The sequence below is a fragment of the Corvus hawaiiensis genome, chromosome 3, assembly GCF_020740725.1.
Source record: "Corvus hawaiiensis isolate bCorHaw1 chromosome 3, bCorHaw1.pri.cur, whole genome shotgun sequence".
NCBI classification, from domain to species: Eukaryota; Metazoa; Chordata; class Aves; order Passeriformes; family Corvidae; genus Corvus; species Corvus hawaiiensis.
This window is the reverse complement of record NC_063215.1, coordinates 608,719-625,119: the sequence shown is the minus strand read 5'-3', so window position 1 is coordinate 625,119 and position 16,401 is coordinate 608,719. Positions and strand designations below refer to the sequence as shown.

Below are 16,401 nucleotides of genomic sequence, written 5' to 3'. Positions count from 1 at the left end.
CTGGAGTCGACCTGGGTGGAGGTTCTGGGACCGCAGCGTGTGAGGAGGGTCGGGTTGAGTTTGGGTGTTTCTTCAGAGGTAATTTTGGGATATTAAAGCCCGGAGAGGCCCTGGCCCGTACTCCTGCCTCAGACGGGATTCAGCAGGGTGCGGGACGGTACGTATCGGGATTCAATGGTGCGGGCACGGGTCACACCATCGCCGCACGTCCTCTCGACACAAAGAGCAACAGAGAGCACAGGACCGCCCCCGCCTTTCACCGAAGCTCAGTATTTTTCTATTTTTGACCACCAAAACCAGGGGAGAGCGCGAACGCAGTCCCCCACTACCACAAATTATGCAGTCGAGTTTCCCGCATTTGGGGAAATCGCAGGGGTCAGCACACCCGGAGTGCAAGGGATGAGCCTCGCCCTGGGAAAACCACCTGCCTGATCATGGTGTCTCCCCTGCCAGGTAAGTATGAGACACCAACCCCGCCGCCCGCACGCCCCGCCCGCCGCACGCCCCCACAGCACACGGACACCCCGACACCAGCCCCGCCCCGAACCGGCCCCGCGCTGCGCCGCGGCCCGCACGGCCCGGCCCGCGCAGCGCCCGCGGACGCGCGAGGACAGCGGCGCCCGTGCGCGGGGCTGTGTCCCGGCATGCCGCGCGGCGCTGCCTCATTTGCGTGGACACGCCCCCGCGCCCGCTCGGCGCCGCTCCCGCCCCGGTCTCATTTGCATGGCCACGCCTTCCCCCCAAACCCCGCCTCCTGCCCGCTATCGGCGCAGCGCCCCCTGGCGGCGCGGCGGAGCGGCCCCCGCTCCTCCCGGGCGCAGCCGGATCCTGCCCAAGGCACGGATCCAGATCCCAACGGATCGAGATCAGGAAGGGAAGGAAGCAGGATGCTGCTGTTTAACAGGATGCTTGTCGGCAGTCGGTGCCAGGTACAGGAAAGAAACTCCGCCAATCACAAGGAGCAGACAGGATGGGCATTTCCCAAGCCATGCCCGTAACGACGGGAAGAAGTAGAAGAGAAGGAAGGACAAGAGCCAAAAGAAATTTCCAAATCTGTTCTCAGGGACAGCGAAGAGGCAGAAGGCAAGCTGTATTTGAGGGACAAAGTCACGAGTGGTGATTAACACCCCTCCAAAAGTTTCAGGGTGCGGGTCCCGGACAGGATGGGCTGAGCATGGACAGAAGGAAAAATCGGAAGAGGAAGAAATTGGGCTGGACTGAAGGGGACCGGAGGCATCTCCTGTTTCCCTGGCCAATCCTTCGGTTCCAGTTAGGCCAGGGAATGGAACAGTGGATTTTCTAGTGCATACCGGAATATCTTCTTCCATGGTTACTGGCTGTAAGGGACCTTTAAGTAAAAGGAATGGCATTGTTGTTGCTGCAATGAGAGGAAATCCCTCAGGGCAGGAAATCCCCCAGGGCAGGAAATCCCTCAGACCGTCTTACAGCCCATGGAATTCGGGACTGGGAATGCAAAATGAGCCCATCGCTTTCTCCACGTGGCCGAGTGTCCTTTGCCATTGCTCGGGGTTTGCTGTGCGAGTTAAATGCACAATTAACTTTTCCTAAGGACTCTGCCCAGTTTGCATATTCCTCTGGAAAATGCATGGAAAGCGCAGCTCTGCCCATTCACCCAGGGAAACCTGCAGAAGAGGAGATGCCCGGTGGAGTTTTAGGTGCGCTCGTACCACTGCTCTTGGCTTTGGGAATCCCGGGGCGAGAGGGAAACGTGAGTCCGGTAAAAGCTGAACTGAAACCAGGAGTGCAACTAGCAAGAAAAGACCAACCCCGATAAAATGAGAGGCCCGGCGAGGACTGGAAGTGTTAATAGGCTCTGTTTTAGCATTTGGCTTATTGCCAATTCGAATTTACCACTCTAATCCTCCCAGAGAAGAAGCCTAAGTCACCGGGATAGACAAGTGGAAGAGTTACAGGAACTTAACGCCCAGACTGCTGACGTCCTTCTGGTTGTCCCAAATCCCGACACCCTTCTCGCCTCAGAGCCAGAGGCCGGTATGGGCTCTGTGGTGTTGGATGTGAGGGACATCTTCTCTCGTATCCCCGTGGGTGAACAGAGTCACCTTGTCTGTGCCTTTGAATGGGAAAATCCAACTCCAGAGGGGAAAATGATATCTCAAGATTGGAATGAAACTTTGCAATTGTTTTCAGTTGTTCCTCAGGACCTGCAGACAGACCAATTCCACTGTGAACGCCGCACACTTGGCTAATCTTCTGTGCTAGGGAAAAGAGAAGCCCAAGAGGAACGGGCTGTCTGGACGAGAGGCACCGGGAGGGTCCCCAGCAGGACCGGGCAGTAGCTGGGGAAAAGGGAATTCCGGCAGCGGGAGATGGTGAGCGCTGACCCATCGGCCGCTCACTCGGAACAGAACCCGACCCAGACGGAGGCAAGAGCTGCGCCCGCGGGCTCGGGGCAGCGGCTCCCGGGGCGGAGCCGGGGCCGAGCCGGGGCCGGGCGGGTCCGAGGAGCGGCGGGGGCGGGGCCAGGGGCGGCCCGGGGGCGTGTCCACGCAAATGAGGCAGCGCCGCGCGGCATGCCGGGACACAGCCCGCGCACGGACGCCGCTGCCCTCGCGCGTCCGCGGGCGCTGCGCGGGCCGGGCCGTGCGGGCCGCGGCGCAGCGCGGGGCCGGTTCGGGGCGGGGCTGGTGTCGGGGTGGCCGTGTGCTGTGGGGACGTGCGGCGGGCGGGGCGTGCGGGCGGCGGGGTTGGTGTCTCATACTTACCTGGCAGGGGAGACACCATGATCAGGCAGGTGGTTTTCCCAGGGCGAGGCTCATCCCTTGCACTCCGGGTGTGCTGACCCCTGCGATTTCCCCAAATGCGGGAAACTCGACTGCATAATTTGTGGTAGTGGGGGACTGCGAGTGGGGGACTGCGTTCGCGCTCTCCCCTGGTTTTGGTGGTCAAGAACAGAAAAAGGGTCAAAGTGAGCGGTTGTCAGATATCAGCTGTGTTTTTTTTCCGAAGTCTGCAGTGGGTCCGTACTCTCGCTGCCCTCGCTCTTCTGCCGCTGGCGCTCTGCGGTCTCAGAGGTGCTCTCAGTCTCTGCCTGTCTGGGCACGTCGCTGTCCCGTCCGTGCAGAAGCGGCAGAAAAGCGCAGCCCCGCGGGACCAGCCGGGCTTCGCCTCTCGCGGCTCCCGACTGCGGGCCCCGGCGGCCCAGGCCCGCCCCGCGCTCGGGCTGCAGCGGACGGCGAGACTCGGGTTTGCGTCCGGCCGGCTTCGCACACCCAGCCTGGCGGTGGGGTGGACGGGCGGAGTGATTTAGTCCAGCTCAGGTTTGGACAAGCGATACAGAGGAAACAAGTAGAACTTGGCAGCACCTTTGGATCCTTGTTGAGCAGCTATTCTTTATTGCGGCATGCCGGCCGTGTGAGGGATAACTCCTGCCTTTCATGTGCGCCTTGGTTACAAAGTTATTCCCTTAGCTAGAGTTACAGCATGTTCATTTCATTTCTAAGAAATCATTTACATTTTCTTAAAAATGCTTTGAATAACGTCGCCTATCTGTTTTGCGTTATTTCATGGTCTCTGCTGCTATCTTGTATCATAAACAGCTCATTACACGCTTTCCTGGTGGTTATTCTGAAGCCGTCTTGCCTTGGCTTCTGGTCAACTTTTCCTTGGCAGCTCCTCTTGTTCGCTCCGCCACTCGTCCACTTTAGACCGGGTTTTTGTATATTTGCAGCCAAAAGCCTTTGTTGTGCTATCTCGTTTGTTGCCGTTAGGCATAACATTGTTCACAGATTTGTCTATTCAGCAAGCAAGCTGACGAATTTCCTTTTACATCAACTCTCAGGTTTCACAAGGATGCGTCCAACTCCCGCCGCTGGAAGTCCGGCAGTACTCCCGGGCTCGATCCGGTGTGACCCGGACAGCGCTCACCGAGCGGGACCAGCATCTCTGTGCCTCTTCCCTCGCGCGGACCCGCTCGGAACCGCTCTCCAATTCCAGCAGGGAATTCCTCGGGCACCGGCAGCGCCTGTTTGCGGAGGGCACGATGGCCTGCCTCGGGACCCCCGGCTATGGCTGACCAAAGCACCGGGAGCGGGACGGGGCTACCCCCGCCGCCGACTCCGCACTTGTCCGGTGTAGCGGCCGCTTCTGTTCTATCTCCCGACAACACCCGAACCCGCGTGGGGAAATTCTCCTCCCGCCCAGCCAGCGCGAAAAAGCCGAGCAACGCTCTTGTCAGGGAACTCCCAGCGCGTTTTCTGTTCTTGACCACCGAAACCAGGGGAGAGCGCGAACGCAGTCCCCCACTACCACAAATTATGCAGTCGAGTTTCCCGCATTTGGGGAAATCGCAGGGGTCAGCACACCCGGAGTGCAAGGGATGAGCCTCGCCCTGGGAAAACCACCTGCCTGATCATGGTGTCTCCCCTGCCAGGTAAGTATGAGACACCAACCCCGCCGCCCGCACGCCCTGCCCGCCGCACGCCCCCACAGCGCACGGCCACCCCGACACCAGCCCCGCCCCGAACCGGCCCCGCGCTGCGCCGCGGCCCGCACGGCCCGGCCCGCGCAGCGCCCGCGGACGCGCGAGGGCAGCGGCGCCCGTGCGCGGGGCTGTGTCCCGGCATGCCGCGCGGCGCTGCCTCATTTGCGTGGACACGCCCTCACCAGCAAGGCTCCGCCCCGTTTCGGATCGGATCGGCTCTACCGGCGGCGGCGCGTGCGCCTGGACACGCCTCCGCTTTGTGGCCCCTCCCCGTCCTTTGCGTCATCAGCGGAGGCCCCTCCCCCGCAAGGCCCCGCCTCCTCCGCCCCGGGAGGCCTCGGTGTGGGCGGGGTCTCCGGGGGGGCGGAGCGCGCCGATCCCGCCCCTCTGGGCGCCCGCCCGGTCACGTGTCCCGGGGGGGCGGGGCGGGGACGTGGCAGCAGGCGCGCGCGGCGCGTGTACGAGGGCGCAGCCAATCAGCGGTGGCGGCGCGCGCACGCGCGCTGGCCCCGCCCCGGCGCCGCCGCTCGCGCTCAGGGTCTCAATGGCGGCGGTGGGAGCGGCCCCGGGCCCGGGCACCACCGGCGCCGGTCCCGGCCGGTGGGAGGTGGTGCGCAAGGGCCGGCGGGGGCCCGCGGGCGGCACCGGCAGCCGCCGTGCCCTGGGAGAGGCCAACGCCGGTCGCGCTCTGCCTCTGCCCGGTGAGTGTCAGCGCCCGCGGGCCCCGGCGGAGCCTTGGTGCGGCGGGCTGAGGTCCCGTGGGTCTGGGGGGTGTCTGTCGGGGTCTGGGCGCCTTGCCTGGGACGGACGGGGGCTCCCAGTTGGTCCCGGGAGAGGATGCTGTAGCTGCAGGGTCTCGGGTGGGGCGGGTGCGGTTCTCCAGGGGGTCCCACAGGTCCGGGAGCGGCTGCCGGAGCTGGGCGGGCTCCTGGGGCCTTGGCGGCGGTTCCCCGTGGGTCCGGAGGGGTCTTCTGGGGCTGTGGGGCCGTGGGGGATGCCGTGGGCCAGTCCGTGCGCCCCTGCACGCCGTGGGCAGCGATTTGCTCGTTGTGCCCCAGATCCGTCCCCGTCCCCTCGTGTCGCCGCTCCCCCGGCGCCCTCTGCCACCCTTTCCCTCTCCCCTTCCCAGCTCCCATCGCCACCTCCAGCACCATCTTCCAGCTGGGCTTCGAGCGGGCGCTGCGGAAGCAGAACAAGGAGCAGGTGCCCCCCGCCGCGGCCCCCGAGCCGCCGCAGCGGAAGCAGCACACGGGGAAAGCCGGGAAGAAGCCGTCGGGGAACGACGCCGGTGCCAAAGCGGGCAGGTGCCGCTCTCTGGAGGAAGCCTTGAAAGCCGTGAGTGTGCCTGGCTGGGGCCCAGCCCACGCGAGCGCATGGGGGCAGAGCGCCGGGGCTGGTGTTCCCCGCCGGCATTCCAGGTGCCGCAAAGCTACACCACTAAAAACAGACAACACGAACGATGCAAAAAACAAACTTAACAGCTGATTGAACTTCGTGTTTCTTTAAAGCTATCCTTTGGCAAAAGATTATTTTCTTAAATTTTAATTTTTAAACGGATTTCTAGGAGTATTCCTGTATGTTTTCTCAATCGTGTTTGAACATCACCTAGCGATGAGGCACAAAGGCACTTCATGCCTTCTTTAAGATAAGAAAGTGAGGATTATTTGCCGAAAGAGCTTTATGATATTTTCTTTTTTCATACTCTTTAAAGTGACATAAACCCCAAAGTTCACAGCTTTAGCAATGAAAACAAGCGATTGCAGGTATGGGTTGTAGTCTCTGTGCAGTTCACGTCTGTGTACTCTCTTCTTTACTTGTGGGGCTGTCAGCGTGTTTCTGCGTGTGGTATGGCTTCACGCTCTTTGCAGGAAGCCACCTGGGTCCTGTACCTGTAGAAACACAAGCAAACCCTTTGCCCCAGCTTATTAGAGAAAATGGACCTTCAATTTGTCCTGTTTTGGTTTTTTGGGTTTTTTTTTTTTTGAGGCACACCTAATGATGCAAATGCTTGCAGAAAATGCTGACGTACATGTTTCGCTGTTTCTCCTGTGTGCAAGGAGGCAAAAACCGCATTGGAAAAAGTATCCACTGGCAGATGGATAGTTTTTTATTTTCCAGAAAAAAAGTATTTGGTGATATCTGTTTGCCACTCTGTCAAGAGCCTTTTGAGCCTCAGGAGTAAGAGTTCTGGGAGGTGTGATGTCACAGTCTCCTCTTAGCAAGTCAAAAAGTGGAGCAAGTTCATCATTGTTGATCCCCAAAGTGTCCTGATTCAATGAATTTCTCCCCAGAGCTGCTGTAGATAAATTGTTGGCACAGGTTCTAAGTTGTATCTTCTGTGGCTTGATGTTGTTGTATCTCCTTGATGTTGTTGTATCTCCTTGATGTTGTCATATCTCCTTGGGCTTGTCCGCCCAGTTGGTAAAGTTAGGCGTATCTTCTGAAGAATTACTTGGATTATTGCTTGAAAATACTCCTGAATCAGGAGAAGATGCAGCTCATTCTTCATTTGCATTCTGTAGATTGCTTGCACTTTGCAGGTTGATGCCCTGTAAAGGTGTTTTTCCTTCTGGCTCAAAGCTGCGCTGGTGCTTTCCTGCCCTGTGTGGGATTCGCTGGTTCGGGTTTGTCCCTTGCCAGGATTCGAGGGTGCAGGAGCAGGAGCGGCCGCGGGCGGCGCTGTGCGTGGAGGACGAGCAGCTTGTTGCTCACAAGATGGCGGAGGCGGAAGTACGTAGAATTGTTTACGGAAGTCATCCAGGGCGCCGCCATCTTGCTGTACGGCAGAAAGAAGCCCCCGTCCCGTGCGCAGCTTTGCAGCTGAATTAAAAAGTTTCGGAGCAAGTCTCCAGGGCTGGACTAACCCTGCAGAATTTTGCGTCAAAGCAGGAAACCGAGGGGGACCACGCGCCGCAGCGACGGGCAACGTACCACGTTCTGCTTCTCTCTCGCTTGTTTGGGGCGGCTCCCGTTGTTTTAATGCTCCAGCCCCGGTTCGCGAACCGACCGGGGACGGACCCGGGCTTCCCTGCACCCCCTCCGCTATCTGCTTCGCTTTTGCCGTATCTGCTGCGCTGGCAGTCGTGTTTAGCATTTCGGGCAGTTGCGGTCTGTACAGACTGCTCCTGTTGGGAGTTGTAGCTCCCGCCGGCTGTGGGAAGCTGCAGCCCTCTCGCTGCGCTGCTCCGTCTGGTTTTCGCTTGCTATTACTTTATATGCAGCTCTGCAGCTGGGAAGGAGCTGTGCAGCTGGACCATTTCCACGGGGGCTGCTTATTAACTTACTAAAAGCATCTCTCTGCGGTTTTGACATAACTTTTCCCATTATGATTCTAGGATTAACCCTGAAGCATAAAGTCCATACCTGGCTGTGACGTCAGAAGTTTTCCTCAGTTCCCTCTGTTCCCTAACTGGTCAGAAGTACGGTTCTGGTTCCTTCCACCAGCACTCTAGGGTCACAGATCCTTTTTCTTTTTCCCTGGGGAATATTTTTCTTCCTTTTCCTTTTTCAGCTCAAAGCTGCTTTTTCTTCTTTTCTCTCGTTTTCTTCAGGGAGTCCGAACTCTGAGTCCTCACACAGGAGGCACCAGATATTGATTTTCTCTGTTTCTGAATTTCGAGTTCTTTTACTCAGAGTTTGGATTACAACGCAGGAGGCGCCAGGCTTTTCTTCTTTACTGATGTTTATTATTTCTTATCTTTAGCAGAGCTGCACAGGGTGTGCTTTCTAGTTGGCAGGGTGGAAAATGGCTGTGAGTTTTAACTTTCAAGGCTTTTTAAAGCCTAAATTAACCAATTATGAAATACCAAGTAGTATGTTTTTACTTACAACCCAATTACTAACTTCGCATGTCCTGCAGTGCAGAACTTTTGGCCCAATGACAGAGCACTCAGATTTGTGAAGAAGGAGAAAGAAGACATAAATCCACACCCAAAATCCTCCATATTGTAACCTATTATTACCTATGTCCCCTAAACCTAATTTTCTACATTTCTATATATATCACCCAGTGATAGAACTTTTAATTACACAGCAACAGCCTCAGTGTTACCACGCAATTTAGGAAGCTTTTCCCAGGGTTTCGGATCGAATGCAGTGTGTTTCTGAGGATCACTCAGCACCGACAGATTGAAACTCTCAGAGCCCAGGGTTCCAACATGGAGCCTCCTCCTTGTCTCAGTGCTGGGGCTCTGGGAGTCACTCTTGCAGTTCCCGTGCTCCAGCTGGATCTGCAGAACCTGTCTGTCTGTCCTGCATGCCCTGACCGTGTCTGAGCACAGAGGGTTCCAGACAGGCTGTGTTGGAGTGATGTGCCCCTAGGCTTGGCAGGCACTGCTCACTTGGCTCCTCCCCTGCCCCTGGATCTTAAATCCCCTCATGCCCTGGGAGCTCCACTCCCCCTGAACACGGGGTTTCCCTCTGCGTGCCCCTGCTCTGGGTGGGGCTTCTCTCCATCGCTCCAGTAGTTCTCCACATCCAGCTTTTGCCCACAGTTGGGGTTGGTGCAGGACTGTGGGGCATTCCCGTGTTCCCTGGGGAGGCAGGGCAGCCAGCGCTGTCCCGGTGCTCAGCGGTGACAGACACTGCATGGCCTTGTCAGGTCACTGATGGGGGTTTCAGGGCAGGTTTCATTTCCTGCTGTGGCAGCAGCTGGGTTTTGTAGAATTCCTCTCGCAAGATGGTGCTGAGGCAAGGTGCCCAAGGCTCAGTGTGGCAGTGGGAATCCACTCGCAGGGAATGCGTTCAGCCTCTCACAGAGTCTGAGCCTCGCAGCAATCCCTGATGGAGTGGCCCCACAGATGATCTGGGTGTAAAGGAGGGAATGAGCATGTCTGGGTGACAGTGGATGAGAGGGGTGGGAACTGCTGCTGCATACCTGGTTTGGTGCTGCTGGGTTGTTCATCAGGTGGGTTTGGTTGCTCATAGCTGTTTCCTCCCTGGAGGACTCTGGGTGTGGACCAGCCATGGCTGGGATCACCCCAGGCTTATCCTTGCCAGGCTGCAACCATGAGCAAGTCCTTGGTGGTGCCAACACGTGCTAGCGTGTGCTGATGGATTCATTGGCTGGGAGCTGGCTGCCCCAGGCCATCCTCTGGAGCCCTGGCAGCAGGGGTTTTCCATGTGAGAAGGGCGATGCTCTCAGGGTGGAGGTGGAAGCATTTCCCTCTATGCCCCGTGGCTCCTTAGGAGTCAGAGTTAGCTTTCTCCTTCCCGTGCTTTTTGGCCAGTTCTGTTCATCCTGGGTTGAGTTTATCTGTCTGTCTCTTCCAGCTGGACCTGGCTGATCTGCAGAAGGAGCTGAACAAGAGCCGGAATGTGTTCCCCGAGAACCCCTCTGTGTGGGTGAAGGACCTGGCCGGGTACCTCAACTACAAGCTGCAGGCACCCAGGAGTGACCCCGTGCTGAGCCAGCACCCACACGGTCCGTGTCCGGCTGCCAGTCAGGAATGGTTGGGGCTGTGGTCCTTTGTTAACAAAACAGGGAGGATTTGCTTGATTCTGGGCTATCCCCACAACTTCCTTCTCTTGACCACAAACACGGTGAAATTGCCCATACAGTTGGCAAATTGGAGGCTTCCCCAGTCACCCCTTCTCCACAGGGATCCATGACCTCTGCCTGCTGCTGTGGAGTTTGGGAGTTCACTCTCAGGTATCCGCCCTCAACTGCTAGAGGGGTGCTGGGGCAGGATTTCCGTGCCCTGCGTGATCAGTTGGTCCCCACTCACATTGAGAGTGTGTCATGTGGGGTGGCAAGGGGACAAAGTGTCTTCCCCAGACCCCTGTCCATCCCACAGCATCAGCATTTTATGGGAAACCATCCCTTAGAGCTGGCTTAGCTGCCTCTGATGCAGAGTCACGGGGGAGGAGGCCAGTGCTGCCCGGGTGGTGTGAGGATGAGGTGCTCCCTGCTCCCACCTCACACTGGGCCAGTTCCTCCAGCTGCTGGAACTCTCCAAAACAGGGTCTCACTAAACTCTTCCCTCTCTTGTGCCACCCCAGACTATCCATACTGCCTGGTGAGCAAGGAACTGAGGAGCATTATCCGCTCCCTGCTGGGAAGGGCATCGGGTGTCCTGGAGCTCTTCTTTGACCACTGCATCTACACCATGCTGCAGGAACTGGACAAGACCCCAGGTGAGCACCCCAGGGCTCCCTATTCTGCCCCCAGTGTCTGCTCCTCGTGTCCTGTTTGGAAGTTCTTTGTAATTCCTCCCTGGAGGCTGTGGCTGAGCAGGACCTCCCCCATCTCCGTTCCAGGGGAGTCGCTGCACGGGTACAGGATCTGCATCCAGGCACTTCTCCTGGACAGGCCCCGGATTGCCATCACCAACCTGGGCAAGGTGAGCTGGGCTGAGCCAGGTTTGTGGGTGCTGTAAACCTGGTGGTGCTGCTCCTCCCTCATATGCACAAAATCCTTGTACCTCTCTACCTTCCTGTGCAGAGGGACTGGTGTCCCCAGTGGGTTCTGCCTGCCCTACCCAGCAGCCCTGGACCCCGAGGGCTGGGTTTGGGGTTTCCCTTGCTCCCCCAGCAGCACTGCACTCCCAGGGTTGGGTTCGGGGTTCCCCCTATTCCCCCAGAACAGCTCCTGGCCTCACCTAGAGCTGTAGGTCCCTCCCAGGGGCTGGGGGCCCAGGTGCTGCTGGTCCCATGGCTCCAGGCTTGGTTGGGCTGGGATGGGTTGTAGCTCTTCCCAACTGATGTGTCCCATCCACCCGCAGTACCTGGAGGTGTTGCGCTCCCACCAGGACCGGCCGGCGAAGTGCCTGACCGTCCTCTGGGCGCTGGGACAGGCCGGCTTCACCGACCTCCATGAGGGCCTGAAAGGTGAGAGCCGGGGGCAGTGGGAAGGGACCCCCTCCTGGGACTGCCAGTGCACCTCGACTCCTGCTGGTGGTACTGCTTAGGGGTGGGAAGAGGTTGGGAAAGGTCTGTAAGATCTGAAGTGCAGCTTCCCCCAGCCGGGACAGGAAAATGGCTGCATCCTGAGAGGAACCATCCTGCCTGGAAGGGCAGGGAGCGTGCTGCTCCACTGTTCTGCAGCACAGCTACCCTGAAGCCTTTCCCAAGGGATCTGCCTGCCTGTCCACTGGGTGGTTTGGGTGCTGGGTTGTCCTGGTGGAGGGACAGCCCAGCCAGACCCTCCCGCCTCTCCCTGCAGTGTGGCTTGGTGTCATGCTCCCGGTGCTCGGCATCAAGTCCCTGTCGCCATACGCCGTTTCCTACCTGGACCGGCTCCTCATGTGAGTGACACCGTGTCCCTCTGGGTACCAGGGCGCCCGGATGCTCTGGAGCTGGCCCTGCCCCTTGCCAGCCCCTGCAGTAGCTCAGAGCTCTGTTCTGCAGGATGCACCCCAACCTCACCAAAGGCTTCGGCATGATCGGCCCCAAGGATTTCTTCCCCCTCCTGGACTTCGCCTTTATGCCCAACAACTCCCTGTCCCCCAGGTACACTGATCCATCCAGGCATACCATCCCCCAGTGCAGCTGTGCCACAGGGCGGGCCCTCGCTGCCCCCATGTGCCACCCCAGTGCCCCCTGGCCCTCAGCAGCTCCGTGCTCTCCCCCAGCCTGCAGGAGCAGCTGCGGCGCCTCTACCCCCACCTAAAGGTTCTGGCCTTCGGCGCCCGGCCCGAGGCGGCCCTACACACCTACTTCCCCTCCTTCCTCTCACGAGCGACGCCCGCCTGCCCACCTGCCATGAAGAAGGAGGTGAGCCTGGCCTGGGGAGCACGGGCTGAGGTTGGTGGTCCCATGGAGCGGTGGCAGGACGGGCATGTGCTGTCACAAGCATGGTGATGGCAGGGCAGGGGTCATGCTGCCTGCTCCCAGGGGATAGGAATCATCAAATCATAGAAGGGTTTTGGTGGAAAGGGACCTTGAAGACCCACCAGTTCCACCCTAGTCTGTGAGCAGCGGTGCCGGGGTACAGCCCGGGGCATGGGGTGTCCGGTGTGCTGGGGAGAGGGTCACATACAATGACCTGCTGTGCTCCCTCCCCAGCTTCTGACCTCCATGAGCCAGTGCCTGAGCCTGGACCCACTGAGCTTCAGTGTCTGGAGGCAGCTCTACACCAAACACCTCGCTCAGTCCAGGTCAGTCCAGACTGTGGCTCCAAGAGCAGCTGGTGCTCACCTACAGAACCTGTGGGATGCCTAAATTCCTTCTGGGAGCTCCTGACCAAGCCGCATGTTCTCCTTCCCCCCAGTTTGCTGCTGAACCACCTCCTAGAGTCCTGGGAGAGCAGCAGCCGGAAGGTAGGAGTCAGCTGCGGGACGGGGGCGGTTGTGGGGTGGGACAGTGTCCCTGTGCTGCTGTGAGAGCTCCCTGATCTGGCAACGTCCCCATGGGACCCGCGGTTGCCCTCCTGGTGCCATGGCAGCTCAGGGGGTCTGTGGGGATCTGGGGGTCCTGACACAGCTCCTGCTGTCCCCAAGGTGCATCAGTCGCTGCAGGAAACGGTTCGCTCCTTCAAAGTGACAAATGAGGAGCTGGCGGCCAGGGGAGCCGGAAGGGACCAGGATGTGGCTGCCTGTGACGCTGCCTGCAAGGTGAGGGACGGGACAGGACGGGCAGGCACTGCCTGGTGTCACCTGGCAGCCAGATTTCAGCTCCGTGCTGGGGCTTGGGTTGGCCCCTCCTGCTGCTAGCACGCGCTGGGCCAGGGCCCCGCAGCGGCACAAGCCGGGGATGGATGTGCTGGTCCCTGTCCAGCCCCCCAGCTGCTCAGCAGATGGCACCGTTTCTGGCTGGGAGGACGGGGGCGGGTGCTGCCAGAGGCCAGCCACGCTGTGCTGGGGCCTCCCTGGTGTCAGGATCCTGCGGTGACAGTGACAGGGCCTTATCCTCCACCCAGGAGCTGCTGCGCAAGATGAAGGGCCGGGGCTTCCCATGGTCACGTCTGCTGCTTGTCCTCCTGGTGTTCGCCACTGGCTTCTTCCTGCATGATGTTCAGACACATGGCTCCTTCCAGGGTATGGGCAGGAGTCATAGAATCGTAGAATAATCCAGGCTGGGAAAATCCTCTGGGAGTATCAGGTCCAGCCATCCCCCAGCACTGCCAAGGCTACCACTGTCCTGTGTCCCCACATGTGCCACATCTGCACGGCTTTTAATCCCCCGAGGGATGGAGACTCCACCATTGCCCTGGGCAGCCTGGACAACCCTTTCTATGAAGAAACTTTTTTTTTTTTTTTTTTTACAACCTAAACCTTCCCTGTCACAGCTTGAGGCTTTTTCCCCTTGTTCTGTCAAGGAACATTGCTGGGATCAATCCTGTGGCTGTTCCCCTGAGCAAAGCCCCTCCACGTCCTTGCCTTTGTCCTGTGGCTGCTGTGAGCAGTGGGGCCTGTCCATGTGTCCAGCTGGGGGGTTCTGGGGGATGCAGGGGCTGCAGGTAGACCACACTCTGCCTGTTCCCCCTTGGGAGGGTCTCCCTGCTCAGGGAGTTCTCTCCCTCTGTCCCCTCCTGAAGCATCTCCTGAGGTGTTGCACAGCACAACTCGAGCCATGTGTCCCCACAGAGTCCTTGGGGACAGACTGACACGTGTCCCCGCAGCCCAGGGCCACTCAAGGAACACACTTGTCTCTTGCAGCTTCCTCTTCTGCTCGGCTGCTTCGCTCCGCTGGCATCCTGCCCGCCTCCCAGCTGGCCTGGCAGAAGGTGTCCCTTGGCTGCCTTGAGGGGTACAGGTCTGTGACCCCAGCATGGGTGGGTGGCTGGGGTGAGGGGGGTGAGGCTGTTGTGCAGCACAACGAGGGCTTGGAAGGGAGCCGGGAGCTGTTCCCCAGCCCTGCCTGGAAGCGCTTCCAGCTCAGACTGGAACTCTCCCCCATTCGCCCTGCGGTGGCAACTCCGTGTCCATGTGCTCTGTGTCAGGGCCACTGGTCCCGTGGTCCAGCGCTGCCCTCATCTGAGGACTCCTTGCAGGTGGCTGGAGCACAGCCTGGCCTACCACGGTTCCATGGCTGTGTCCATCCTGCGGCCGCAGCTGGAGCTGCTCTGGGAAACGTGTGGGGAGGTGGCCCGGGGTGTGTTCCAGCAGTGCTGCTTCCTGCTCTCCTGGCTCCACGGCAGCCTGCCCTGGCTCAGCGACTGGGTGAGTGGGGACTCCCAGGGCTGGAGGAGACAAGGAGCGCCAGTGGGGGGCTTGTAGGACTGGGAAATCTATATTGGGATGGATACAGGGTGAGGCCTGAAGTAGGATGGTGACGTGTCTGCCACTGCTCCTGGCAGAAGCCCCCTGGTGCTGGGGGGAAGGGGACATCCCCACGACAGGTCTCTGATCCCATCTGTCCTCCTGTGGCACCAGCCCGCTCCAGCTGTTTCCAATGACTGTGGAAGGGAGAGGGCTCAGAAAACTCCCTGGTGCTCTGGAAGCCACCATTTTGGGGGCAATGGGGTGACATCAGTGTCTCAGAATGTGGGTGCCCCTGTCTGCCAAGTGCTGGAGAAGAGGGAAGGGGGGGAGAACTCAAGGATGCTGGAGAAGGGAGGGGGTGGGATGGGACCATCACGGGTAACCAGGACCCCAGACTCTCGTTGTGCCCAGCCCTGCTGGAGGGCTTGATGCTCACCCCACGCCATCTCTCTCTGCTCCCACAGCTCCAGAACCAGCTCCCCGAGTCCCTCCTGCACTTCGCCGAGTGCGTGCGGGAGCTGCTGCTGTTCCTGGTGCGGAGCTGCCTGGTGCCGCTGCTGCAGGGCCTGGCCACGGCGCTGCAGTGGGGCTGGCAGCGCTGCCTCGACTCCTGCAAGTGAGCAGCCCTTGCCCCCAATTCCCCTCGGGCTCTGCTCCCCCGGGGGCTCCTGGCCCTTGGTTCCACATCTCTCCCTGTGCTGGCCGGGAGTGTCCCCTAATCCTGCTCCACAGACTCAGCACCAGGGCCGGTGTCACCCTGCCCGAGGGGCTCCTGTATTCCCCATGTCATCCCTTCTGGCTCTGACTCCCCCCGTAATCCCTTGTCCTTCCTTTTCCAGTGGGGACGTGACGTGGATGTGCATGAGGGACCACCTGATGAGCTTCACCTATTCTTCTTGGATTTACCTGCAAAACGCAACCCTGGCCCTCAAAAACTGGGCCCTGGCCATGATTTCTGGACACTGAGCTGCTTTCTAGAGGTCACACTGCCTGCCAGTGTTCTGGCTGCCAAGGAGTATCCACAGTGCAGCAGGATGTGCGACACAGGCATCGAGGGCAATGCCCACAAGAACTTTGGGTCAAATTGGGGCTTTTGGGGGAGGTTTCTTTTGGGGGGGGCTGGAGAGACACATATCCAGGTTTTACCACACCCTGTGACTGCTTTGGCTTTCCCTGTCCCTCTGTCCCTGGGTGGGTGATCCCCATCCCCTTGTGCTTTGTCTGCTTACACGATCAGGGGTGGACACCTGGAGCCCCTCACTTCCCCGCCCCTTCCCACCAATGAATGAACTGATTTATTTTATTATTTTTTCCTTATAATTGCTCCATATGCTTTATATTTCTTCCTTATTGAAGATGCTTGTGCATGATGGGGGGGGAGGAGCTGTCCAGACCCCCCTGCACCCCCATTCCCCGCCCATTTTTGTCCACATTTCCCCACACACACCACCTTCAGGGCCGCCTTCCCACCCACAGTGGCAGGGAGGGGCAGTGCCTCGGTTGGACCCCGCATGCTCCTGCTGGGGCTGGTGAAAGGAGTCAGAGGAGTTGCTGGTGCCGAGCGGTGCCAGCACAGGGGTCGGCTCGGGGAGTGAAGGGTTCGTGAGGAGCGGGGCAGGGGTCAGGTGCGAACCCCGCCTCTGCCAGTGTTGGTGTGTCACTGTGTGGGTGTGTGCGCCCGGCTTCTCTCAGGTGTGTGCGTGTGTGGGGGCACCTGTGTGTACCGCTGTGCACACCTCCGTGTGTCCATACATCGCCGTGTCCGTGCACAGCCGTGTCCATACACACCCGGTGTGC

The 16,401-nt window shown here is 59.4% G+C and overlaps 1 protein-coding gene, 2 non-coding genes and 1 pseudogene across 3 annotated transcripts; 2 read left to right on the top strand and 2 right to left on the bottom strand.

Annotated features, from left to right (window-relative positions):
• Nucleotides 1-297: 297 nt before the first annotated feature.
• LOC125324255 lies at nucleotides 298-461 on the bottom strand. The gene has a single exon (XR_007202895.1). It is a non-coding gene; the product is annotated as a U1 spliceosomal RNA (small nuclear RNA).
• A 2,275-nt stretch (nucleotides 462-2,736) lies between these two features.
• Nucleotides 2,737-2,914, top strand: LOC125324256 (annotated as a pseudogene).
• Nucleotides 2,915-4,255: 1,341 nt separating this feature from the next.
• LOC125324254 lies at nucleotides 4,256-4,419 on the bottom strand. The gene has a single exon (XR_007202894.1). It is a non-coding gene; the product is annotated as a U1 spliceosomal RNA (small nuclear RNA).
• A 554-nt stretch (nucleotides 4,420-4,973) lies between these two features.
• TMEM214 (transmembrane protein 214) lies at nucleotides 4,974-15,907 on the top strand. The gene is made up of 17 exons (XM_048297018.1): nucleotides 4,974-5,163; nucleotides 5,592-5,797; nucleotides 9,734-9,884; nucleotides 10,463-10,597; nucleotides 10,721-10,803; nucleotides 11,185-11,290; nucleotides 11,625-11,706; nucleotides 11,810-11,911; nucleotides 12,034-12,175; nucleotides 12,467-12,558; nucleotides 12,672-12,720; nucleotides 12,901-13,014; nucleotides 13,320-13,437; nucleotides 14,059-14,155; nucleotides 14,394-14,562; nucleotides 15,069-15,220; nucleotides 15,444-15,907. The coding sequence occupies exons 1-17, from the start codon at nucleotides 5,007-5,009 to the stop codon at nucleotides 15,568-15,570; spliced, it is 2,082 nt and encodes a 693-aa protein (XP_048152975.1). The 5' UTR covers nucleotides 4,974-5,006; the 3' UTR covers nucleotides 15,571-15,907.
• Nucleotides 15,908-16,401: the final 494 nt, after the last annotated feature.

Bases quoted from the DNA above. Each gene is read 5' to 3' on its own strand.
- TMEM214 (XM_048297018.1), top strand. From the start codon at position 5,007: ATGGCGGCGGTGGGAGCGGCCCCGGGCCCGGGCACCACCGGCGCCGGT. The intron at 13,015-13,319 runs GTGAGGGACGGG...TCCTCCACCCAG, and splicing joins CCTGTGACGCTGCCTGCAAG to GAGCTGCTGCGCAAGATGAA. The intron at 15,221-15,443 runs GTGAGCAGCCCT...TTCCTTTTCCAG, and splicing joins CGCTGCCTCGACTCCTGCAA to TGGGGACGTGACGTGGATGT.